We start from the raw sequence: 27,706 nt of genomic DNA, 5'->3' as shown, positions 1-27,706 counted from the left end.
TCTGCACTCCCATTAGGGAGATTCACTCTTGGTTTGTCCTGTTTACCATTATAAGTAAAAAGTAGTTTTTGGGTTGACCCCAGAAAAGTAAGAAAGGATATCTTCCAATGAGTTCTAGTAATACATGTTTTTTTTTTGTAGTACTGCAAACTTAGATTCCATTAAGCCGGCCATAGTAGGAACCAGCCGAGATTCAAGCCATGCATGGGGGAAGGCTCAAGTTGATCGATCAACTTGGGTGCAACCAGCCTGCTGAATGTTACATGCGATTTATTGCTGGCAGCTGTTATAGCCCCTAGAAATAAACGCTGTGTTCCCCTGGCAGCTTCCCCCCCCCAGAAGAACGCAATGGCTCAGTGGGAGGAATTCCCCCATAAACAAGGCCTGTGTTAAGGGAATTGTACGGAAAAAAAAAAACATGTGCTTGCTGGAAAGAAAATTGTTCCCTCCATGGCTGGCTTTAGTTATTCTAAATAGCGCCTTTTTTAAATACTTATTTCACTATAGATTTAGCACAAGTTGCTCAGTTTAGATCAGGCATTCTCAGCCAGAGTTCCTCCCAGTGTTTACAAAGGGTTTCTTAAACGGAGGCTGATTTGCTTCCCATTTGATGGTGCCTGCATATTTCTGGGTCCAATGCCACTTAGCAGAGCCAGCAGCATGACAATAATTATATATTTAGCTGTCTGCAAGGGTGGCATTCTGCTACAATGTAAAGCAGTGAGTGTACAGCTTGTATAACGGTGTAAATTTGCTGTCCCCTAAAAATGACATTGCTGGCTCCTGTGTCAGGTAAGTGACACATAATGGACTACTATGCGATGCATAGTAGTCCATTATGCGTTACCTTTGCAGTGAATGAAAGAGGAAGTAAACTCATCAGGGTTTACTTCCTCTTTAATGTCTAAACCGTTGGCAATGAAAGTAAGTACGCCCCTAAGTGAAAATGTCCAAATTGGGCCCAAAGTGTCGATATTTTTTGTGGCCACCATTATTTTCCAGCACTGCCTTAACCCTCTTGGGCATGGAGTTCACCAGAGCTTTACAGGTTCCAACTGGAGTCCTCTTCCACTCCTCCATGATGATCTCACGGAGCTGGTGGATGTTGGAGACCTTGCACCCCCCCCCCCCCCTTCCGTTTTGAGGATGCCCCACAAGATGCTCAATAGGGTTTAGGTCTGGAAACATGCTTGGCCAGTCCATCACCTTTACCCTCAGTATCTTTAGCAAGGCAGTGGTCGTGTTGGTGTGTTTTGGGGTCTTTATCGTGTTGGAATACTGTCCTGTGGCCCAGTCTCCAAATAGGAGGGGATCATGCTCTGCTTCAGTATGTCACAGTACATGTTGGCGTTCATCATGTTTCCCTCAATGAACTGTAGCTCCCCAGTGCCAGTAGCCCTTGTGCAGCCCCAGACCATGACACTCCCACCACCATGCTGGACTGTAGCCAAGACGCACTTGTCTTGGCACTCCTCACCTGGTTGCTGCCACTCACACACACACACTTGACACCATCTGAACCAAATAAGTTTATTTTGGTCTCCTCAGACCACAGGACACGGTTCCAGTAATCCATGTCCTTAGTCTGCTTGTCTTCAGCAAACTGTTTGCGGGCTTTCTTGTGCATTATCTTTAGAAGAGGCTTCCTTCTGGGAGGACAGCCATGCAGACCAGTTTGGTGCAGTGTATGGAGCACTGACAGGCTGACCCGCCACCCATTCAACCTCTGCAGCAATGCTGGCAGCACTTGTATGTCTATTTCCCAAAGAGAACATCTGGAAATGACGCTGGGCATGTGCACTTTAATTCTTTGGTTGACCATGGTGAGGCCTGTTCTAAGTGGAACCTGTCCTGTTAAACCGTTGTATGGTTTTGACCACAGTGCTACAGCTCAGTTTCATGGTCTTTTCAATCCTCTTATAGCCTAAGCCATATTTATGTAGAGCAACAATTCTTTCTTTTTTTTTTCAGATCCTCAGAGTTCTTTGCCATGAGGTGCCATGTTGAACTTCCAGTGATCAGTATGAGAGTGATGACGCCAAATTTAACATGCCTATTCCTCATTCACACCTGAGACCCTGTAACCCTAATGAATCACATGACACTGGGAAGGGAAAATGGCTAATTCAGCCCAATTTGGACATTTTCACTTGGGGGTGTACTCGCTTTTTTTGTCAGTGGTTTAGCCCTTAATGGCTGTGTTGAGTTATTTTGAGGGGACAGGAAATTGACAGTTATATAAGCTGTACATTCACTACTTTACATTGTAGCAAAGTGTCATTTCTTCAGTGTTGTCAACACAATCTTTGTTGAAAAGATATAATAAAATATTTACAAAAATGTGAGTGGTACTCTTGTGAGATACTGTACATATAAAAGTGGTCAGCTGACCTCTTTTAAAAATGGCCAATGGCTCCCACTGCTGCTTGTCAGTCCCTGTTTGAAGAGAGAGAAGATTGCATCCAAGCACAGTGTTAGATTGATCCAGGAGTCAGGTAAGTGTTTAGAGGGGGAGAGAGGGTTGTAAAGGCAGATTTTATTTTTTATTTTTTTGCTTCATGCATTATATGGATGAGGGTAAAAAAAACTGAGCCCTTTCTTGGTCCAACAATGGGAGCTTCAGCTGTCCCAGGTCTCTCTCCTCGTTGGCTGAGACCCGATCCATCACAGCCAGTGAGCCAATGAGGAGAGAGGTTGGAGCCGAGCCTCGGCTCTGTGTTTTATGGACACACAGAGCAGGGTTCAGGTGCAAGCATGCACCAGTGCCCCCAAAGCAAGCTGTTTGCTATTGGTGGCACTAGTCAAGGGGAAGGAGCCGGTAAGTACAACATTTTGTTTTTTGTTTTTAAAAAGGGGGAAAAAACACTTTATAGGGATTGTAAAGTCTCGTGGGTTTTTTTGTTTTGTTTTTTCTCTAAAAATAACAAACATGTTATACTTGCCTGCTCCGTGTAATTGTTTTTGCACAGGATAACCCAGATCTTCCTCTTCAGCTCCCCTGGCCCCTCCCTCCTGTCGAGTTCCCCCAGAGCAAGCAACTTGCTATGGGGGGACCCGAGCCAAGTCACATTGGGTTAACAAATGCTTTAAGATAAAAAAAAATAAAAAAAACCTGACTTTACAACCACTTTAAGGCTTCATGCACATTGGCATATTAAAATAATCCGATCTATGCTTGCGACTAAAAAAAAGATTGTTTTGGCACGTAATTATGCATAATGCACATTTACAGGGGCATGATGTTTGAGGGTGTTTGGGGCATTTTATCGATGGCCTTGAGTGCTGCTCTAAAATGCAAGCCTAGACACGACCGTTTGCGTTCAGAGGCTTTAATTGTTAAGTAATAAAAAAATGTAAGAATGCCTTTTAAAAGTGGTGCCTTTTTTTTCTATGTGTGTGTCTAGGTCTTCATTTTTCATTTTCTGATCTCTCAGGATAGATTGCGTGGCCCTTTTCGGTATTTTCACTAATAGAGAAGATAATGTGTAGAGGAGTGTATGAAGCATAGACACGCTCCTTATGTTTTCAACTGTTTTTAACCACTTGCTTACTGGGCACTTAAACCCCCCTCAGTCCCAGACCAATTTTCAGCTTTCAGCGCTGATGCACTTTGACAATTGCGCGGGCATACAACACTGTACCCAAATGAAATTTTTATAATTTTTTTCCCACAAATAGAGCTTTCTTTTGGTGGTATTTAATTACAGCTCGGAGTTTTATTTTTTGCTAAACAAACAAAAAAAGATGCAATAAAAATAAAAAATCATGTTTAATAGTTTGTTATAAAATTTTGCAAACAGGTCATTTTTTTCTCCTTCGTTGAAGTGCGCTGCACTGGTGGGCACTGATAGGCTGCACTGATAGGCTGCACTGGTGGGCACTGATAGGCTGCACTGGTGGGCACTGATAGGCTGCACTGGTGGGCACTGATAGGCTGCACTGGTGGGCACTGATAGGCTGCACTGGTGGGCACTGATAGGCTGCACTGGTGGGCACTGATAGGCTGCACTGGTGGGCACTGATAGGCTGCACTGGTGGGCACTGATAGGCTGCACTGGTGGGCACTGATAGGCTGCACTGGTGGGTGGCTCTGATAGGCTGCACTGGTGGGCACTGATAGGCTGCACTGGTGGGTGGCTCTGATAGGCTGCACTGGTGGGTGGCTCTGATAGGTGGCTCTGATAGGTGGCTCTGATAGGTGGCTCTGATAGGTGGCTCTGATAGGTGGCTCTGATAGGTGGCTCTGATAGGTGGCTCTGATAGGTGGCTCTGATAGGTGGCTCTGATAGGTGGCTCTGATAGGTGGCTCTGATAGGCGGCACTGCTGGGCACTGGTAGATGACACTGATGGACACGGATATGTGGCACTGGGGTGCAGCACCATTGTTGAGGCAGATTGTGGGCACTGTGGGTGGCACTGTGGGCACTGACGGGGGGGCACTTATATTTTATTAAGGGGGCAGGTGGGCACTGGCAGGGCTGGCCGTGATCGGCTCTGTCAGCGCGAGGAGGAATAATAGCCGATTACCGGCTCCGTTGCATCACATGATCAGCTGTCATTGGCTGACAGCTGATCACGTGATAAGGGGTCGGGATCGCCCCCTTCCTCGGATCCGTGATCAGGCGAGTCTCATAGACTCGCCGATCAGGGCGCGCAGGCCGCTCGTGCACGGGACGACGTCAATAGACCTAGTCCCGGCAAAGGAGGTCCGCGCTGTAGCCGTCATTCGGCTATAGCGCGGATCTCAAGTGGTTAAATAATAATTGTAAGCCCCACCACTAGACATGAACCCAAAATGGTTTCCTCTAGTCTTACTAAGCCCTGTATTTTTGCTTGTTGCTGTTATAGAGAGAGTAATGTTTATGAATTCGGTGTCATAATACACCAATCCTTCTTTGGTTAAAGAGACAAGTACAGTATCTACTTTCCCTAATCCAGCAATGTGCATGAGCGATGTGCACTGCTCTCCTGGGTCTCTGCCTCCTGATTCTCTGCCTCCTGATTGGCTGAGACTGAAACACGGCAAAAGGAGCCAATGGAGCCAGGGAGGAGGCAGGTGGGGGGGGGGGGGGGTGAGCAGGACTGAGCCACACTCACATAGCGACAGCTCGAGAGCGAGCATACTTGAGTGCCCCCATAGTAAATGGCTTGCTGTGGGGGAGGAGGCGGGGTACCCAAAAAGAGGAGGATCGGTGCTGCTCTGTGCAAAACTTTTGCATGGAGCAGATAAGTATAACGTGTTTTTTTTTTTTTTTTTTTTTTTTTTTTTTTTTTTTATAAAAAAAAAAAATTGTAGGTTTAATATCACTTTAACACTCCCTTCCCCTAAGTGAGAGACCGGGAGCTCAGTGTATGGAAGAACTACAAGGAGAAGTTGTAGTGAAGCTTAGAGAACTGTTAGGCTTTGTGTTGGGAACTGTTAGACTGTTGCCATAGGAGACTGTGCTGCTGTCTGTTATGCCCCTTGTGCTCCTTCACCCAGAGTGGGGGCACTAAAATACTGTATGTCACTGTCCAGATTACCAGGTGAAAACAGAGGCGAAAAAATCTTTAAAAAAATAAATAAAAAATCCACACCTGATTGGTAAGCTGCAATATATAACGTTTTTGTTTTTGGGCTTAATACGAGCAGGGCCCTCTGATCCCTCCTGTATTGAATTGTGTTGTAAGTGTACTATCTGCCCCCATGTTGTAAAGCGCTGCGCTATATGAATCCTGTTAAATAATATTTTAAAGCAAACTAATGGCTTTGTCCAATATGTGAAGAGCGTTTGTAGAGTAGAGCAAGCACATCTAGCTGCCAAGGATTGGGGGGGGGGTGAAAAATTTACTTTTGAATTGCGCCTAGAGCTTCTCCCAATATTAGTCCTTATTAAAAAAAAATAATGAAATGCTTATCAATTGGAGGTGTGTTTTCATTATGTTAGCACATAAATGTAATTCAACTCTGTTTGATTGCAGATATGTTTTTTGTTTTATGTTAATCCTGTATACCCCTGATAAAGAGAAATGAACATACAGTAAAAAGTCTTGAAACGCGTTGGCTACACATCTGCTTCAGTGTTGTACAGTGTAGTGGAATCAACATGATATGTACTAGATATATGAACAAACAATATATACAATGTGTTCTAGTTTCCTGTAAACATGTAACTTTAGAGTTGTATTGTCCACCGTAATCTGTATGTGCTCATATATTTTATTATTACAAATATATTTTTTTATTATATGCCTTTATATTTCATTGGCCACTCACCCTGTTTGAAAGTCCCCCTTTTATAGAGGAGATAATTTGTATTCAATTTTTCTATCAATTGAAAGTGAAGCATGGCGGACCTGGACCACACATTAAGCAATTTCTTTTGGGTATCCGTGAGTAAGGCTTGTAAGGCTGGCTGTTAATGGACAGCCTGAATGTACCAGGTTGGTCAATTGATCAACTTGGGTACAACCAGACTAACGAATTCTCGTGCAAATATCGCTAGCCACTGCTATAGCCGGTAGCGATAATCACTGTCCTCTCCCAGCGGGGAGAGGGGGGGGGGTTCAGTTTCTCCATTGGGAGAAGACAATGGCCTGGCAGGAGGAACTGTCTGTGATAGGGGAATAAAGCTATTTTTTTTTCCGGCAACCCGTGGTTGCGGGAAAGAAATTTTTGCTCTATGTATGGCCAGGCCTAATTTTCCCCTTTGATTAAAAAAAAGTCCAGGTTATATCGGATACAAATTGTTTCTTCGTGCTTGAGCGATGGTTTGGTTTGCATGCTAAAGGCCAGACGGTATTTTGCTTGCATTGGGATTTGGTGATAAAGGGAGGTTTGAGGCAAGGAAGTGCAAGCCCAAGGGCCTTTAGGAAAAGAGCCATTGAATAGGGTGCGTGAATGATCATCTTTTTATTTGTCATAGCTGTGCACTGAGATAGAGATCTGTTTCATGTGCTAAACCTGGTTCTTAGGCAGTTGTCATACTTGCATAATAATATTATACAGACTCTGCATCATTTAAGGGTTTTTATCTGAAGAGATAGCAGATGACAGAGGAAATCTGTCATGGGGTCATGCAAGAAAAAAGAGTATATTGCAATGAGCACAATGTTCTGCCAGTTTAGCGATCGTTGCTGTGAAAAGCAGTTAAGTAGATTTAAGCATGCCATCGCTTTGTGCTGGGGCCAGCCTGTGCCTGCAGTGTCCTCTCTGAACACAAGGGTAATATGAGGTAAGCAGTAATGCTGTGCTGATCAGGTTATTATACATTATACAGAGTCAAACACTTAATTACTGAATGGCCTAGAAGCGCAGATCCCTAATGCGTTGTGCATTGTGCCGTGCAGAGAGCTTAAAAACACACATCATTAAAGAGGTCAGAAACAACTGCCTAACAGATGTGATTATGGTCTCCAGGGAGTAATTGTCCAGGGTTAGACCTCTGGCTTCTGCCTTAATGGTATGGTACCAACACCGCATGTGTGCTCTCCCTGAAGATCAAGAGGAAAGGAGCTTGCAATCTAATTGAAGATGAGCCATGGAGCTATAAGGTTAGGCAGCGCGTAATATTGTTTGATGGACCAATAACTGTTTGATCTTTTTGTCGTAGGTGGGGGTGACATGCTGTGGACCCTGTGCTCGCCAAGCTCCCGGGTATGAGATCACAAATGAGGTGAGATCAATAGATCTGTCCCCAGATGTTTTGTGTTTTTGAGAATATACGGGTGACCTGTTTCTCGCTGTCTCGCTCTCTGGCTCCACATAGGCCCCTCCCACCCAGATGTACATTCCATACACAGCACACTGCATTCTGGGAATTGCCTAATCTCCATAATCCTTAAAACCAGATGGGGGAAGTCTAGTCACTTATTTGTCACTAAAGTGGGATGATGGCTATTGCATGTCAGATCCATGTTTTTCATGGCTAAATGTATGTAAATGCCTATATGCAAGAAAAAAAGGGCTTTTGCGGTTGTAATATCAAAAAACTATTGGTGTGAATAAATCTCCTGCATACAACTTGTTTGCAACTATGCAAACAAAACCATTTCTCAGTGTCCCACATCTTGTAACTAGGAAAGTGAACTGACTAGGGTTCCTTTCACACGGGGCAATCCAGCTGCAGTGCATCCACCCCGGCGCTTTAGTGCTCCTTGGAGGGACAGCATGTCCAAGAGTATAGCAAGCTGTGGCTGGATAGGACTGAACACTATACTGAGTGGTACCAGGGTTTAGGCCCCTGTCCATTCAGAAATGAGGGTCTGGGACGCAGTTATTCTGCATCCTGGAACCTAATAGCTGAATGGTCAGTTGTGTTCCAAAACCTCCGAACAGAATCCATGTAGGATCAGGGTGGACCCCAAAGCCTGATGAAGGGTCAATGCTTGGCCTATTTTATTTTTTTATTTTTTTCTATCATATGTAAAATTGCAGGCGAAGTGGCACTGAGTTACACAGACAAGCAAAGTGGCTGACAGAACTGTCCCCAGTGGTGCTAAACCTGCACTGTTGGGTTCCTTGCACATGGAGCCACCCAGCCTTAGTTTTGGCCTTGAATGAACCAGGCCCTAAACACCAGTGCCACTCAATGCAGCATTCAATGTCAGCTGGACTCTGCACCTTTGCCTCCTGGGTGTGCTGCAGCTAGATTGCCCATGTGCAAGGGGTCTTCAGCAGGCTCTGTGTCATTGAAAAAGGCTTTGCCACTGTGATGTGCAAGAAACTCAGCAACTCGGCAATGCTGAGCCTGAGCTTTACAAGGCTCAATGTCCATTGAGCTGCACTGAGTTTGGTATCGATCCTCCGGCCTCATTGCTGCCTCCTCCATGAATGCTGCTTCAATTGGCCTCATAAGCAAGCACGGCCCTGCATAGCACTCTAGCACTTTAGAACAGAAGGAATGATTTGCATGGTTCCACCCACTGTTAAAATGAGGAATAATCCTCTTAATTTTTGGATAGCTAATGGAATGAGACCTGTAAATATCTCCAATAAAGCTTGAAAAGGGTAGAAAACCTTTGTAGATTTTAGTTTTTACAGTCGTGAGATCAGGTAATCACTGCAAATTGTCAGAGTAAATCTGAAAATGACTAATTCAGCCCATTAAAAACCTGTGAATACACTTGTCAAGCTGGACAACAAATGTCATATTCGTGAAAAAAAATAAAACTTTCCAAAATGAGTTTGACCTTTGCAAAGGTATTGGAGTGCTTTATATCATATGAGGAGGAACAAAGGTTCTCCATGGAAGTCCCAAGTTTGTCCATATTGGCCAATCGGGTTTCTTGCTTGGGTTCCAAAAAAACAAAGATGAAACCTCATTGGTTGCTATCCTCTTTTGTAGAGGCCTTTCTTTTCTGCAATTTTTATATCCTCCATTTTGCCTACCAATTTTGTGGATGCCACTTTATGGCTTACACCCATGGAGTACAAGAGCATATTTTTACTTCATTGTTATCCTCACTGCCACTAAAATCTGAGACTTCAGAGACATGGAGTTCTGTCTTCAGCATTTTGTTGGATGGGAGATTTGCCAACACTGTGCCTCCTATGACCAGCATGGGAATCTGTTAGCACTGGCCTGTATTATTCATTCAGCATTGGTTTTACTGCAGAGGCATGTAGTGTTAGTAGCTAGGTACCATACATCAGAACATAATACACATATTAAAGAGCTTTATTGTTAAAATGCCCTTTTTCGTGCAAGGTCTGTTTTAGGGGTTTAGGATGAAATCTAAGGCAGCTGGGAAAAAAAACATTATTCAGTATTTATATAGTGCCAACAGTTTGTGCAGTGCTTTGCAGTGCGTTAGTATACAAATACAGCACAGTTCAATACAGAAGGAAAAGGAGGGCCTTAGTCAAGGAGCTTACAATCTAAGGCTCCATGCACACTGAAGCTCATAACTGCCCGTTTTTGGGCTTTTTAAAAAAAAATTTTTTTTTTTTTTTAACAGCCCGTACGCTCCCTTCTGTTATCCTATGTGTCCATGCATGCATGGAAGTTTTTGGACATTTATCAGAAGTTGAGTTTATGGGCTGTTGTCTGAATGCCCTAAAATCGTGTTCAGGAGCTGTTTTTCTGACCACAAAAAAAAGGTTAAATGTTAAATGCTGCTAAACGTCGATAAACACTCAAAATCCATTGGGAAAAAAAAATTTCTTAAAAAAATAAGCTAATAAGCGCTATTGGAAAAACATTAAACATTGAAAGACTCCCTGCAAAGCTACTGGCATATTTATAACGTTATTTTAACGTCCAGTGTGCATGAGGCCTAAAGGGCACTAGTTTTTTCATGTACTGTATGTGTCATTACATAAAATATTTAGGTGTATTTGTAAAAGAAACTAGGTTTAAAGTACCTGCAGTTCAGTTTGCGAGAGGGAGGGGCAGGACGAGCAGCCATATACGGTAGGTACTCTGCTCAAATACCTGCATAAATGAAGGCAGCAGTAAAGCTGGACATACATGGGTCAATTTTATTTTTAATTTTTTTGATCAGCCAGTAGGCTGATCAGAAAAAAATTGAATGGTTTCCCCCATCTACAGAAGCTGTGTTATTCGCTGCAGCATTGAGCGAGCAAAACTTTTCCAGCATGGCCGTTTGTGAAAAATTGATCATTAGATCAACTTCTCACAAACCGAAACTGCCATTGATAGATGGAAATTCAGTCTGCTGAACCAGCCGAATTTCCATCAATCTATGGACAGGTGAAGAAGCAGAGTGACTAAGAGGTGAGCTTGCAGCCCTCATTCTCCTTCTCCTTCACCTTCACCGTCACCTTCACTAGTCATTCAAGACCTAGTTCTGTTAACTTCTGTTAAATTCTGTCAGAATTTTGCAAAAACTGGATGGTTTAAAATAATAAACCATTTGGCAGATAAAGTTCTCATATATTTATTTAATCTGTGTATGAGCTGTAGGACTCAAGTTCGGCATTAATACAAAGCAGCATAAACTATAAATGACGGAACAGCAAATATTTCTACCAGACGTACACTGAACTGTCTGATGCAATTTAAATGTATGTAATCCTTAAATGTGCACACCATAGTGAACTGCTGATCCACAAAACTGACTTAACAAAATTCACATGTTTTTCTAAGTACTGTAGATAACAGAAGATCCCCACAGCACTGACTGAGGTCATATGACTTAATACTATAAATGTGTTACTCGAGTATAGTTAGCACGCAACGACATTTTTTTTTTTCCAATCATGAGGTAAATATTATTTACTTATTATAAGTATTTAGGACATTTTTCTGGCATTTAAAATGTACTGCTGCAAATTCATGAAAGCCTTGCAACCATTTTGGGAACTGTTCTGACACATACAACAGATTCATGCAGTTTCTTTTTTCAATGTTTCGTTATGCTGCTGCAGATAGGGTTGCCACCTCATCCCTTTAAACCTGAACACATATGAATTACACAGTTTCTGAGGCTAATTTAATACAGAAAATGCACCAAGTGACTTTAATTACCACGTTAATCAGCCACAGAACCCATGTAATGTGTTCGGATTTATAGGGATGAGGTGGCAACCCTAGCTGCAGATCCAAAAAACAATACTACCTCCAGTTTGTAGATAACGATACTGGAGGTAGTTAGGACCAGTGTACAGTTGGCATCCCAAAACCATCATTCAATCCAAAATCGGCTCTGGTATCTGCCTGTTGCCATGTGCTGTCAATCACAAGTCAGAAGGACCTGACGAGGATCAATCTCAGCACCCTTATCAGGGTTCACCCACTGTCTAAGTTCAGCCTGCATCCTATCAACCAGTAATGCAGAGCTGAATTTAGACAGTGAGTGAACCCTGATCAGGGTGTTGAGATTGGTCCTCATCAGGTCCATCTGACTTGTGATTGACAGCACATGGCAACAGGCAGATTCCAGAGCTGATTTTGGACTGAATAATGGTTTTGGGATCTGCCTACTGCCACCCTCTGTCATTTACATGAGAAGAAAATCTAATGGTGAGCTAAACTCAGTTGTCATCTGCTGTTCCCACAACTCGATCCCATGGCTGCTACGTATGATGGGGGAACTCTGATGGACAAGGTGGAGATTGTGATGTTACCCCCTCACAGCTCCACTTCATCAATATGAGAACACTTTTGTATTCAAATTCAAGCGTTCTATAGGCCCGTACACACGATCTGACTTTTTGACAACAAACATGCAAATTGGCTGTTTTGGAGCAACATCCGACCGTGTGTATGCTCCATCGGACAAACTTTTTCGGTTTTCATCAGACTTTTGTTGGCTGTACGAACGGACAAACGTTCTGGCAACAAAAGTCTGATGGAGCAAAGTCTGATTGTGTGTACAGAAAACCATAGGACTTTTGTACAAAGTACAAACACGCACGCTCAGAACCAATGCAAAAGATCAGACAACAATATAGAAGTTGACCAAAGGTGGCGGTAAAGAGCAGAAAAACCACGTGATTTGGTGAAAGTTGGCTGAAAAAGTCCTGCCGTGTGTATGCAATACAAGTTCTCGGCCGGCGCCCTTTGTACAAAAATCCATGGGAAAGTTTGTACCAAGTCCGATTATGTGTATGAGGCTTTAGAATGGTGGTCATACTGAGCAAGCAAACTTTTGTTCACTAAGCATTAGGGCAGCTGCTTGACACAGGACGTGGAGGCCAGCAGCGATCACTGTAGTAGCAGTGCCTGCTACAGTGATTTCCAACTTCTACAAGGATCTTCCAGGTATGGCACATACATACATACATACATACATACATACATACATACATACATACATACATACATACATACATACATACATACATACATATATACATACATACCCACGTACTTGGGTCCAAGCTGGACCAATGTGACTTCAACTTTAAATATTTTTTGTGTGTGTGTGTGTGTGTGTGTTTGTGTTTTTTTTTTTTCTTGCTTGTTTTTTGGTCTTTCCTTTTATAAGCCCTATATTCCCTTTTTATCATAACAGTGGGTGAGATTTTGTGAGGGTAAGGTTGCATGATCTGGTATTCTGAGCAGTAATTGGGAGGAAATAAGGGCCTACTGGTAGGAATTTGGGGAGAAACGGAGTTGATATTCGTCAACTGATAGTGAACCACCTTTAACATATCTTACTAGTTTCATTAAACATTAGTGTATATGTGGTCTAAATGTAAAATCATATATTCATTTCTACATTCTATTTCAGTTCTTTGTAGCCTACTCCCATTAATCAGAATGATCTTGAAGTTTGTAAACTTACTTTGAAAATTTCACACATTTACTTCCTTGATGCATATCACTGATTAGTCCTTAGAAATTGAAAGTAGACAACCAAGGAAAAGTTGCAAGGTATACAGGGAGTACAGGATGTCTGGAAAGAGATGGCCAACAGACAGGCAAAATTTACAACATGAAAGGTGATTTTTCAAGTAGCCTTATATTGGATTATTAAATAAAACGATTGTGTGAGATGCTAACACAATGCCAATGTTCCAAAATGAAAGTATAAGCTATGACCATAGAGTTCCTTTTAAGGATCACCCTAACATCCTGGCGCTGTCATGCTAACAAGCAAACCTACTTGGAGTGGTCTTAACTGACAGATTCAAAATGGACAAGTTTTCATTCCGAACTGAAAAATACTACATACGTGCCATTTGCAGTTGTGTTGAGTACAAAATTTATTTGCCAAAATTTAAAGAGTCTGTACCGAGATAGATCTGAAAGCTGCCCATGTTGGCCTTTAGGAAAAACTAATTATTTGGCTGTATCAGTCTTTTAAGTGCTTTTTGAGCCATTAACTTCACTGATAGCAAAACAAGTATGCGGTCAATGAAGTCAAATCTCTAATATCCATGATCGTTTCATGTCGGTGACTATCGAAATATTGAGGTCAATGAATTGAGCTTGCCAAAGATTATGTTTATTTTAGCCATTCAAGGTACATGGAGGTCATCCCCTTCCCGGATATTGTACTGATCAGTGGCTAATAATCGATTGACTTCTTTTGAACACAGGGAAAGCCTTACATTTTCAGAATTTGGCCGGTCTCTCTGAACTGGCTGAATTTTGATCCCTCTACAGTCAGGAAAGACAGGCCCCATATTCTACTCGGTGCTGGCTTCCTTTAAATCTCTGTAGGGAGCTCTGTTTTTTGCCATTGCTCAGATTACTACAAACTATATCATTATGGTATGTTTTGTTCTCTTCTGCTGGTAAAACTGCTGCCACTTGAATAAGTGTGCAGCTGGGAAGTTCATAACCCATTGAAGACCCAAGACCTTGTTTAGTCTTTGGTATTCTTAGATCCAAATATGTGTCTGTGCCCTCATGGATGTGCGTCCATTGTTTTCTATTCTTGTCACTATTAAATGTCTCTTGTGTTTTGTTGCCTGTGTTTTGGAGTCGGGCACATTATATTGTGTTGTGCCATATGTCAAATGTCAGTCAATACTAAGCTTGGGTGTATTCCTACTTTCAGAGAATGACGTCAGAGGTGGAGGACGAAATCCGGCTTATTAGTGGAGGGGTGTCTGAGCCACTAGTCATTCAGGAGCTTCTGGAAAGGTTACGAGAGCTTGAGGTGAGGCAAATGCTAATGTTTTCCCTTGTAAACAGACTATGGGAATTTATGGCATTTTCCCATAATGAAGTTGGGTGTTTTCTAGAGCAGCCAGACATTTATTTGGGGAAAAAACGCTAAGCTTTATTTCGCAAATGTCATTGAATACTTTGAGTCGATGATCATAAAAAACTTGATGCTGAGTCGCTGGTAAACGGGTGCATTAAAAACACTTGAGAGTGTCTAAAAGCTGATCGCCTTATCCTACCACCAAATTATTCTGCAAATAATGGCTTCATATACACAGTATCCAAAGGGTTCCTTTCGCTGTGCATTTTGGAGATAAAAAAAAATGATGGAACTAATCTGTATTAATGATTTTCAGTGGGAAAGAGTCATATATGTACTCTTTGGCCACATGGCCCATATTGGTTTGGTCACAGCAAGAGTCTCCACTGACAACTTGGAATTAATAGAAAAGTCAAAGTTTTAATGATATCCTTTATTTAAAGTATAGACAGCATGTCTGTGTCTATTTTAGTTTTGTATGTGAATGCAAAAGAAGAAATTTTTTTTATATATATATATATATATATATATATATATATATATATATATATATATATATACACGCGCTCCTGCCACCTTCTTTTGGCATGAAAGCACAGCTCTGAATCCCTAAGCATGTGGTTCCAGCCCTGCTACTTAATATCGGATGAATTACTACAGACTTCTCTCTACCACATGTATATAACTCCTCCTTTTGCACAGGCAGAGAGTATATGGAGCACTGGCAGCTCACAAAAGTCAGGATCAACAGTAATGTTAGATCTAATAAAACACTTTATATGGTATATTTAATGGATCAAAAGGGATCATGTAAAAGAATCTTTCTATCGGTTCAAACCTATATTTCTATAGCACTTTTCTCCCTGGGGACTCGATGCGCTTTTCAGGTTGATGTTGGGGCAGACAGGAGATATGAAGCAGCCATCTTGGACATACACCATATAATATCGTACTATGACCAATTTTAGACTGTACCTTTTCAACCTACCAGCATGTCTTTGGAGTGTGGGAGGAAACTGGGGCACCCAGAGGAAACCCATGTGAGCAAAGGAGAGCATGTAAACTTCATGCAGATCATATCGGGATTCGAACAAAGGACCCTAGCGCTGCAAGGCAAAAATGCTAATCGCTAAACCACATAGAGCATAGCTTCTTCTCTCAACAAAGAGGTGATCCTGTCACTGAAATCCAATACAGTTACAACAAATTACTTCACAGCAGCTCAAACTAATAGTATCAACATTGCATAGTATTGCATGATAATGTTTAAACCAGGCTGAGACTATCGTAGATCAAGTGCAAGATATCTATAATTTAAAATGTTATGGGCTGGAGACCGCTTCACAGCGACAGCATATGGTGTGGAGGGGTCCTCCATTTACATGTCTTCTCCTGAGGAAGCAAAAGGGGTATGAATTTGGACCTTTTTTGGCCGTGGGGTAGCTGCACTCCTCGTTTTGTCCACCCTATGTTAATCATTTATGTATATCGGGGATTATTAAAATTACTCATAGGATACTTTGCTGTAAATTGTAAATCTTTACGAATGTTTCTTGCAGGCTGAAAACTCTGCTCTTGTCCAAGCCAATGAAACTCAGCGGGAAACATATGAGCGTTGCCTTGATGAGGTATGTTGAATTGTATGGTTTGTGAAAGCTATATACACTGCTTGCTGTGGTAATATCTATAATATAATTGCTATCCATGTGACTGGGATGCATCATGCTCTGGAACTGGCAAAGATAGATTTTTATTAGACTTTTATGTGGTAGGAAATGCCCGTTATGGTATTGTATGTAAAATGAACGCAGCACCGAAGGCAGCCGGGGGGTATTAAATACAATGGACTGTCTATGAAACACACTTGTCCATCCCTCAATGAGAGGGTAGACACTGAAATAGCAGTGTGCTCCAGACAGCTGCGGGAATGCAAATATTTCACAGCCCACGGCTGGCTTCAATTATTGTGTCATCCATATGGAATGCCAGAAATCTCATTCGGTATTCGAATCCTGAAGATAAGACTTAATACACATAACTGGGCACACAGCTCCTAGAACATTAGTCAAGCACAAGGCTGTCCTATGACGTTATGTAAGAGAACAGCTTAAACTAACTTGGGGATATTGGCTTTAAAATCTCTGTAGGTTTAAGCTCTATTTGAAAGTCATTTATTCTTACTTGGTGCCAGAGAGTTAAACTTTCATCTAAAGTAGGGACTAGTAAGGATAGCTGTTCGGTGCATAGTGACCCATCTGTCAGAAATACTCCAAAAAAAAGACTACAAAAAAAATGCAAAGTAGCAACTAGTGTACAAAAAGTGTTAACGGGCAGTACTGTTCAGTGGGTTCTCAGTGTTCTGATTGGCTCATATTAAAGGGGTTATAATGGTCGTTTTTTATTTTCTAAATAGGTACCTTTAAGCTAGTACATTGTTGGTTCACTTACCTTTTTCCTTCGATTTCCCTTCTAAATGTTTTTTTTCTTGGTTTTCTTTGTCTGAATTTCTAACTTCCTATTCCTCCTCAGTAAAGCTGTTCTGGCTGACTAAACACCACTCGGATGATGGTGTGAAGTTTACTGAGGAGAAAAAAAAAGTGAGAAATTCAGACAAAGAAAAAAAACATTTAGAAGGGAAATCACTGGCTTAAAGGAACCTATTTAGAAAATAAAAAATTAAGCTTTACAACCCCTTTAAAAGGTTCTTAACTTCTGCTCTGCCCTGTGATGTAGTGGCGAGGTAGCAGGGGGCCAATGGGCAATGGGCTGTTGGGGCACTCTGTTAACAACTTGGTGTGTGTGTTTTTTCTTTGAAGTCAGAACAAAGCCAGGACGTAATCCAATTTACTAGGTACTGGGGGGCCTCTAAGACTTCCAACATATTGTATAATTGCTGTCGTGAGTAAGGCCGGCCATACACGCAGCCAAGTTTTCCTGCAACCATGGGTCGATTCCCCTATCGACAGTGTTGATGGAGGAATTTCTTCTGCCAAGCCAGTGTCGTGGTTAATCGCAGGTAAAACTTTGCCATGCTGGTTGTACCCGAGTTGATTGATCAACGTGGTGCATTCAGCCTGCCCATACATGGTTCGAATCTCAGCCGTTCCTACACCGGCCGAGATGCCTAAGTGGTCACATCGCAAACCGCAGGTAGTCTAGTGAGTAAATTGAAATGACTGTTACAAAAGTCAGTTTCTAAAAAAAAGGTATCGTTTTATAAAGGTGTAAATTTTATTTGCAGACAAAAAAGTATTCTTTGAAAACATTCAAAATATGGCGTTACTCTACCCTCTGTCTTTATTTCCAATAATTTTTCATTACTATTAATGCAATTTGACATCTCATTTAATTTGGAACTACAGGTCTTCATATTGGCTAAAGTGCGTAGGAGAACTGTAGTAAATAAACTTTTGTCACTTTTACCTATATATTTACCTATTTTTTTTCTTATAGGTTGCAAACCATGTTGTGCAGGCACTTTTAAATCAAAAGGTAAGCACGCGCTGTTCTTGCTGTTACTTTTCTTTTTAACAGGCACTTCTCACTTGGCGCTGTTTTTTCTCCAATAAAATAATTTCATATATTTTGACAACCTATATACATGAGAACATTTAAAAGATGCCCCTTGCGAAAAGTTAATCATGTGTACGGCCTCCTGTAATATTTCTACCCTGAAATTTTTGTCTGAATAAAGTTTTTGACCTACATGATATCCCTTGCAATTAGAGGCAGCATACATTTATTACGAATTATTGCCAATCTCCAGCACTGCTGTAATACAGTCTTCAATGTAAAAGCATACAATAAAATGTGTATGGCTGGTTGAGTCCATTCCTGCCAGAAATGTCATAAGCATGGAGTTTGTGTAGCTTTCCTGTATTTATATGGTTTTCCTTTTTAGATCTTGATGATTTCTATCTGATGGGGAAATTGCATATTTTCTATGCCTCACAATATATAATAATGAATTCTAAAATTGGTTAATGAGCCATACAAGACATAAGAAAGCCTCTAATATTTTAGTTTTCCTGATTACTTTAGATGACTCTTGGAAAAGGCATGTGTGATTGCAAACTGGCCAAGTCCTTAAAAGGTCATATTGCTTGCAGTGGTCTTGACCATTTCCTACACAAGATCTATATACCCTAGCTCAGGTATGGCGAACCTTGGCACTCCAGATGTTTTTGAACTACATTTCCCATGATGCTCATGCACTCTGCAGTGTAGTTGAGCATCATGGGAAATGTAGTTCCAAAACATCTGGGGTGCCAAGTTTCGCCATCACTGCCCTAGCTAGAACGTGTAGATTTTGCCTCACTCAGAACTTTCATCCGTCATGTGTCTGGTCCTGATCCACGACGACATGCCATTTAATGGGGGAGAGCCATGGCGGAAACATTATCTTTAGTTAAAGTGGTTGTTAACCCACTTCTACTAAATGCCCTCTCTGTACCATTATAATAATTGTCCCTGTGTTCTGTAAAAAAAAAAATTATGCCCGATTGTACCTAATATGAGTGGCTCCATTGCTCAGCTAACTGTTGGTGCTCTCTTCTCTCTCTGGCTCATGGCTGCAGTGGGTGGGGCCAGACCCTCTCACTGATGCAAGCCAGGGAGGAGGGGGCGAGAGAACCGACAGTCAGCTGAGTGCCAGGAGCCGCGCTCATATAGGTACAATTGGGCAGTTTTTTTTTTTATATATAGAACAGTCACAGGCAGTGGATGGGAGTATTTAATAGATGTGAGAGCGGGGGGCGCGAGCGCACTGGTATAACCAGAGGCAGGCAGAGAGGGGGGGAGAAAGACACAGGAGACAGCAGGCTGCAGGTGACTAAATCACACAAATTGACCACGGTGTCGGGGCTCAGCACCCATGATTATCATGGTCAGTTTGCAGAGGGGAGGGTATAGCCAGGCAGGATCAGCCAGGTATTTCAGGTGATATGGGGGTCCAAATGACACAGCACAAGCACTGTGCTGTGTAACATACTTTAAGGGAACAGTATCTTTCTTTATTTTTTTGGGGGTTAAGAAACAGATTTCAGTGTAGTGGTTTGCTCATTTTTAACGTTGCCAAGTTGTCAGATTTACTTTATTTAAAATGGTGCAAAACGCTCAAAAGTATTTATGGTGATGGAGTTAAATTCATACTTATCAGTTGTGGAAGGAGTTTTTGCATAAAACATGGGCACTAAAGGTGTCTTGCCTTGGATTCTTTTTGAAACCTGAGGAGCAGCTCTTTACACAACGGCCTTGTTCTGGCCTCTCCGCTGCACTCTCATTTAGTCTGACAGCTTGTAGTCTTGCAATATACGGATCACTGCTCTAGAAAAGGCCAGGAAACTTGTGGATGTGTGCAGCACCCCAGGACCCTCTTACTCATTAACCAAGGCTCTGTAAAGCTAAACACCTTATGGTGCTGTCTATTCTTTAACTGGTCTATATTTAAAGGGTTTCTTTGTAAGTTTTGGAGTTTTGTTCTCGAATGCACGCCAAGGTGGTTTAAATCCCAGTTTCTGTAGCTTACACAGAATTACAAATTCGCTCACTTTTTTTTTTTTTTTAACCGGTCCCTGAATTTAGATACACTTTAACATCTGCTTTGCTTATAGGAGACTTGTATTATGTTGGCTTCAATTGTTGTATAATAGAAAAAAAAAATCTTACTTTTGCTAGGATCTTCGGGAGGAATGTATAAAATTGAAAAAGCGGGTGTTTGACCTTGAGCGTCAGAACAGAGCATTAGGTGACCTCTTTCACCAAAAGCTGCAGCGCTCCTCAGGATCATCCCCGGAGGTAAGAGCTGTAGCCATCAGGTCACATTACAAAGCACAGATGAGTTGACTTGTATTGGTGAATCACGTGATAACACATCACCTTCCCGTTTCAGCTGAGTTGTAACCTTTGCCTCACTGGAGCTTTTTACTATGTTCTGCTCTACAGATTTTGCTGTTCTACGACTTGACTTTAAGTAAGATAAAATGTCTGTTAAATAGAAACACAGATCTACTTTAAACGCTCAATGTTGCTGCAGTTGTAGTGATGCAAGCATACTTTTTCAAGCTAGATGTTGTATTTTAGGGTACTGTTTCAAATAATAACCATTAGGCTACATACACATGGATGCATTTGTCCGTGCAGCATAAAGACACTGCATATTTCTGATGTCCTGAATGTCCTAGAGTTGCATACAGTCGCCCATAGACATGAATGGGAAAAGGTGGCTGTTACTCATCTATTCATCATTTATTTAAAGTAGCCCATACTCCCCCCCCTTCCCACCCCCTTAGAATCACATTTTGTTGCTTTGCAGCCTGAAATGAAGTCAGTTTGTTTTAGCCAGCTGTATTTATTAGTGCAAGTGAAAGCTATAACGCCAACATGTCAGAAAAAAAAAAATTAAAACCAGAATCACTGAGTTGGAAAAGGGATCCCCCCCCCCATGTCTGTATTTTGTTGGACCACCTTTCACTTTAAATGAAGCCTTTAGTCTGATGGGATATGTCTCTACTAACTTTACAAGTCTATACTTTGCAATATTTGCCCACTCTTCTTAGCAGAAGGGTCCAAGTTCAGTTAAATTTGACGGTGACCTTTTGTGGACTGCAGTCTTTAAGTCATTGCACAGATTTTTAATGGGGTTTAAGTCTGGGCTCTGATTAGGTTATGCAAGGACCTTAAATGTACCTTGAAGATTCTGAGGCCACATGGAAAAGTGTTATGGTCAGGTGAGACTAAAGTTGAATTATTTGGCCTCAGCACCAACCCATATGTATGGCGGAAATCAAGTACAGTTCACCATCCAAATAACTTCATTCATACAGTAAAGCATAGAGGTGGTATTATGTTATGAGGGCGTTTCTCTGCAGCAGGGACTGGAGCACTTGTCAGGATAGAAGGAAAAATTTATGGGGCATAAAATACCAGCAAATTCTTGAGGCAAATCTGCTGCCCTCTGTCAGAGTTGTTAGTGGGGGGGGGGGGGGGGGTTTACCTTCCAACATGGCAAAGCACACAGTGGTTGAAGGAGAAAAAGGTGCATGTCCTTGGATGGCTTTTTCAGAGCCCAGACTTGAACCCGAATGAAAAGCTGTGGAATGACTTGGAAGACTGCAGTCCACAAATGGGCATCATCAAATATAACTGAACTTGAGCAGTTCTGCAAATTAGAGCGAACACATTGCAAAGCTGGATGTGAAAAGTTAGTAGAGACATATCCCAACAGACTAAAAGCGGTAATTAAAGCAAAAGGTGGTTCAACAAAATACTGCTGCACAGCTATTCAAATGGATTTTTATATTCCATATTGCAGTGTTCTCTTAGAAATTGGATTTGGAAAATCCAGTACATATCAAAGAAAAAAAAAACTTATATGCTTTTGTATAGGTGACATCTGTGACATAAGATCCTTTGAGAGCCTGGTTCTTTTCAGATCTAATATTTCTTTTGTTTTTTTTTCCTATCCAGTTGCATCCGCTGCAGGCTGTATCTGACTGTCATGGAGGTGATCTAGAGAGGGTGCCTGTGTCTCTTCCACTGGGACAATGTGCAGTGCAGAGAGAGGTAAACCGATATATGCCTGCCTCTTATTTTCTAAGTGTTAAAGCAGTATTAAACCCAAAAACAAAAATGTATTCAGTTGCAGTTTACCAATTCTTAGATGTGGTGGATGCATTCGCTTTTGTTTTTGTAGGCTTTTTACCTTTACTTTCACCTGGTGACCCAGCCAGTCAGTTATCCTCCAAGCTGTCCGGGGGAAGTCGGGGCTTGTGAGCCTAAAGAAAAATAATGTGGCTATGTATTACATTTTGGTGCTTTGAGTAATCAACCTTTTTTCTGTGTTTAGTATGCAAGGAGTAGTGATGGTATCCTAATCTGTTCTACATCAGTATTTACCAATTTTTGCAGGCACTGTATACTGCTAACTAACAATTGCTACAAGTTGTTTTTTTTTTTTTTTTTTTTTTTTTTGTGTTAACTGCAGCTTTGTGATACTTTTCTGTAAACTGTCAGCTCACTCACAGTTGGGATTTTATTTTTTTGGTGATGGTGAACTGGTGGTATTTGATACCCCATCATATGTAAATTCCCAAGAATGTTAATGCGCCTCTGTATTTTATATGCAAATATTGTATCTTTTCTCTTAGGCCTCATGCACACGGACGTTTTTACAGCCGCTTTTTTGAGCTTTTTTTGCAGCTTAAAAAGGCCTGTCCATGTTAGTCTATGGCTTCATGCCCACCTAGGCGTTTTTGAGCTGCAAATGGCATAGGCGTTTTTAAGCTGTAAAAAAAACCCAGGACCAGTGCGTTCCGTGGCGTGGAGCTAGAGCTGTAAAAACGCGAAACGCGCACAAACGCGCAAAAACGCGCATAAACGCGCAACATATTTTCTTTGTTTTCTGAGTCCTATAGCCAAGAGATGTGTTTCTTAAAAAAAGCTACTTAACGCTAACGCTAAAAAACGCGCAAAAACGCTCAAAAACGCCAATGCAAAACACAGTAAAAATCACGACGATTTTTCCAGGCGTCGGAGCTAGCTTTGCAGCCAGTTTTTTAAAACGTCCGTGTGCATGAGCACTTACTTTTATAATATTTGCATTACTGATGATAATAAGGAATCTAATCTAAAACTTTAGAATTCCTAACATTTTTGTATGTCTGGGGGATTCGGTCTGTGAGATATTTGCACTTGAGTTCATATAGCTCCACACCTGCTGTGGCCATTATAAGGCCTCATGCACACGGACGTTTTTACAGCCACCTTTTTGAGCTTTTTTTGCAGCTTAAAAACGGCTGTCCATGTTAGTCTATGGCTTCATGCCCACCTAGGCGTTTTTGAGCTGCAAATGGCATAGGCGTTTTTAAGCTGTAAAAAAAACCCAGGACCAGTGCGTTCCATGGCGTGGAGCTAGAGCTGTAAAAACGCGAATCGCGGGAAAACGCGCATAAACACGCAACATATTTTCTTTGTTTTCTGAGTGCTATAGCCAAGAGATGTGTTTCTTAAAAAACGCTACTTAACGCTAACGCTAAAAAACGCGCAAAAACGCGCAAAAACGCCAATGCAAAACGCGGTAAAAATCACGTTTTTAACAACAATTTTTCCAGGCATCGGAGCTAGCTTTGCAGCCAGTTTTTTAAAACGTCCGTGTGCATGAGCACTAAGGGTTGTGCCATTTTCCTGGTAAATTATTATTTATTTTTTTATTTTGTATTACGGAAAATGTAACTGGAGGAGCTGGAACAAGCAAAAGTAGTTGGCAACCAAAACTCTCAGGTGGACAGAAGTTTTGTTGAATTATGGCAGAGAGTTCGAGCTGTTTATTCAAACATAAGAAGGCAGAGGATCTTTAATTTTTTTTTATTTATTTTTTTCCCGACAGGAGAAGCAGCGCTCTGGGAGAGCCCAGTCATCTTGTCGCTCCTTAGATGCCATGTCTCCATTCCTCAGGAAAAAGGCTCAGATCTTGGAAGTTCTACGGAGATTAGAGGCAACAGGATCTCAGTCTGGATCAAGCTGCACTGCCCCTTCAACGTATCTTGGGGGCTTGCCGTCGTCAAGTGGGAATGGGCTGCGCATCAGAACAGAGCAAGGTTTAGATTACCTTAATGGTGAGGGCATGACCCCTCCAGAACTTGGTGCAGATGAACCTTGGGCTTCCTGTTTGCTTTTAGCCCAAAGTGGGTGGGAGGAATTGCTGAAATGGAAGTCAATACAACGTGAACCACCAGCAGGTAGCCCTGGAGAGGGTGGGGGAGAACACTTTGGTTTGGCAGCAGAGGAAGCACAGCAGTTAATACGTCAAGCAGAAGGAAGTTCTTCCTCTTCGGATGATGATATTGGAGAGCCTCCTCCTCCAATAAGTGAAATCAGACAGCGTTTACCATTAACTGACTTGGCAAAGGGCTTAGCACCTTGTATCTGCTCCCGTGGAGCAGGAGATAAAAGGGGCCCAGTTGAGGGCCATTCTGATGGAACTGGTTTCAATAGGGGACACATTGGTCATCTTCACTCACTGACGTGCTATGGCAAAAGCCTTCATGAAATGGTAGAAAGTCAGCATATGTCAGGAGCATCACCAGCAGTTACAGACAGAGGGGAAACTATGTCTTGTTCCCCAGGAAAAACTTTAAGTTCAGAAAATGCACCTGAAGGACCTGCTTCTCCCTGTCCTTCTACTGGGAGCACTCTAAGTTTACCAAGAGACACAGGTGGACTTACCCACAAGAGTGCAACTCAGGAGTCACAAGATGATTCTTTTCAGCCCCCATCTATGGCTCACAATTCTTCCTCTTCTGACCCACAAGATGCACTTATTCCCTCCACCGAGCCCCGAACACCTCACATCCCATCTCCAGCTAAATTTCTCAAGTTTTTGAAGCTTCCAGGCTCAGGGGAGAAGTCACAGAGTCAAAACTCTCTAAGGCTCAGCCCTCAGCTCACTCAAACCTCCAAAATTCCTTGTCGGAGCAATAATTATGAGGCATTTCCCTCTCCGCGCCCAAGTAGGAAGGCAGCTGACGAAATACCTCGTCCTGAAGTGGATGCTGATCCACCATCTCCATCTGAATTAATAAACTCAGATTCCAATAGGCAAGGGCAAACTGAAAGTTCTAACAGCTTACTAAGTAGATCTGCAGTACAGTGTTGTACCAAAAAGTCTCATGATTATGAGAATGTTCCTGCTAAAAATTCAGAACTTTCCACTGCAAACCAAACTGTTGAAGATTTGGAGGGTTCTTCAAAGCTTGTTAGTTCAGTTTGTTCTTTTGGCTGTTCCCCTGGACTTTGTGCTCATTCCCAAGTAAATTGTACAGAAGATCATCGTAGTCAGGCATTCAATAGAAAACATGTAACTTCCAGAAAAACTGTAGAATCTCCTGGCCATCTCCCATTTAAAGAAAGAATGGGAAAGCTGAGGTGTTCAGACAGCCAACAGTCTGAGCTTACGGTTTCGGGAACCGAGAATGTTAGGGTAATAACTGATGGACCTGACCTCCGCCCATCAATGAAGCGATCCTTAGCTGTTAGTAGTTTAAGGACTCCTGAACCTGGATCCACTGAGAGTTATCCACCACGGTACCATGGTCAAAAATCTGATTCTGCTCGCACACGACAGCCTGCCACAAATTGTCCACCCGGTTCTCCTCATGGACCTCGTAATCAACCTCGAGCACCACCTGTCCCTAGCAAATCTCCTCGCAGCCCTCATGGCAGTCCAACAAAGTTACCTGCAAAATCCCCCAGTAAAGCAACAGCCAAACCTCTTGTATCTCGACCTCTAAGTGAAGAGTTGAGGCCTAGTCCTCGGCAACCTACATCCTCTAGTGAAGATAAACAAAGGATGCAATCTGCTAGTATAGGAAAGAAAGCTGGTACATGTCCAGAGTATGCCTGTCCTCGTAGCACAGGCCCACAGGGTACAGAAAGTCTTCCACTAAGTGCTCTGCATTCTGCTATAGAAGAAAAAGTCATGAAGGGCATTAAAGAGAACATGTTAAGGCTACAGGAACAACATCGCTCACCTCCATCAGATCCTAAGCAACGTAATTCCAGTGGTATTGCCAGCTGGTTTGGCCTAAAGAAAAGTAAGCTGCCTGCACTTAGCCGTAGACCAGAGGCTGGACGAGTGAAAGAGGAAAAGCGAGACAGGGCAGCTGGAGGCTCTCCTCGGACTAGAGATGTAAAAGGTGAAAGCTTAAATATCTCCATGTTGATGGAAAAAGCAGAAGATCTGAGAAAAGCTCTTCAGGAAGAGAGGGCCTATATTAATGGACTTTCTCTGGATAAAAATCGTACACCTGTGCCTGTGGACCCGGCACAAAATCAGAGGTCTTTGACTGCGGACAACTTTATGCAACAGCTTTTGAATCGGTGAGTGTCATGAATTCAGAGATAAAATGCATATAACCAATTTCTTCTTGCCAGTTACCGTTATGTATTAGTTTTTCTCAGACACAGTGAATATTTCAAAAGACTACATAGGCATACTTCAGGTACTTAATCATGTGCAAGTTTAATGTATTTAACTGTCTTGCTCCACAATATTATTTTTAATTATTTTTTTAATGTAGGCTTTTTCTTTAAATAAACTGGTAGTAAAAGTAGATTACCATTTGTGCAGTCAATTGACTTTAAAGTAGTGTTGTACTTAAAACCGCTTTTACTTTTTCTGGGGCAGGTTTAAGTTTCCCAGTGAGCCTAAACTTTTTTCTAACTCCCTATTAGATTCTTCCCCACTCCTTTGCATGACTGAAAAGCCTTGCTTTGCTTTTTCAGTTAGGCTAATGTTACTGGCTGCGGTGAATTCTCCATACAGACTAGGAGAAGTCACTGCATGTTAAGTGACACTAGATTGCTGCATTGCAGTATAAGGCATAGTTCACGTCCATGCATTGCTGTGTGGTGCACATGTACAAAAAAAATCTTGCTTGCTTTTGGTTTTGGTGTAGATTCTAGCAAGTACATCTTCTAAGAGGATGAACAGTACAGCATGTACAATGCTTAAAGAAATGCACCAAAACAGGTGTGGTAAATGGGCTTCTAATACTTCAAGTTAGTGTCAAAACCACTGCTAGATTAAATTATGTGCCCATATTATACAGGCGCTGGGGTGTGTGTTGCAGAAGATGAGTGTACTAAGTGCAGATTATGCTGCTACACATAGCTACAACTCATTGTGACTAAACAATACTAAAATAAGTAAACCCAAGCTTTTTTTGTAATGAAAATGCATGATATCCCTCTTCTGAAATGGCTCTGAATTGTTTTGGTGAGTTATTCTCCTACCCTCTTCTCCCAATGTCTGGGGTGGGACATTGCTTTCTCTTTATACAGAGACTTAAAGGTTAACTACTTTTTGTGGGAAAACAAATCGTAAATGAAGAAAAAATAATATAGCGTATACATTGAAAGGTATTAATCTCAACAAAAGTGGAGTTGCTCTTTTTATTATTATACAGGATTTATATAGTGCCAACAGTTTATGCAGCGCTTTACAATATAAAAGGGAGACAATACAGTTATAATACAATAAAATACAAGAGGATTAAGAGGGCCCTGCTCAGAAAAGCTTACAATTTAATGGTCTTTAAGGCC

At 41.8% G+C, this 27,706-nt stretch overlaps 1 protein-coding gene across 3 annotated transcripts in view; it reads left to right on the top strand.

The window, feature by feature from the left end:
* NCKAP5L (NCK associated protein 5 like) overlaps positions 1-27,706 on the top strand; it is a 117,378-nt gene that overhangs the window by 66,869 nt on the left and 22,803 nt on the right. For all 3 annotated transcript variants that reach the window (XM_077483304.1, XM_077483302.1, XM_077483303.1), the window contains exons 2-8: positions 7,594-7,656; positions 14,456-14,557; positions 16,165-16,233; positions 18,059-18,097; positions 20,282-20,401; positions 22,073-22,168; positions 23,991-26,482. In XM_077483304.1, coding sequence (XP_077339430.1) covers positions 14,459-14,557; positions 16,165-16,233; positions 18,059-18,097; positions 20,282-20,401; positions 22,073-22,168; positions 23,991-26,482 — 2,915 coding nt within the window. In that variant the 5' untranslated portion in view covers positions 7,594-7,656; positions 14,456-14,458. The remainder of the gene's footprint in view (positions 1-7,593; positions 7,657-14,455; positions 14,558-16,164; positions 16,234-18,058; positions 18,098-20,281; positions 20,402-22,072; positions 22,169-23,990; positions 26,483-27,706) is intronic.

This window comes from Lithobates pipiens, unplaced genomic scaffold (genome assembly GCF_037356315.1).
Source record: "Lithobates pipiens isolate NorthernLeopardFrog02 unplaced genomic scaffold, aLitPip1_a1.2 Scaffold_16, whole genome shotgun sequence".
In the NCBI taxonomy this organism is placed as follows: domain Eukaryota; kingdom Metazoa; phylum Chordata; class Amphibia; order Anura; family Ranidae; genus Lithobates; species Lithobates pipiens.
Note: the sequence above shows the minus strand (reverse complement) of the source record. Positions and strands in the feature narration are given on the sequence as shown.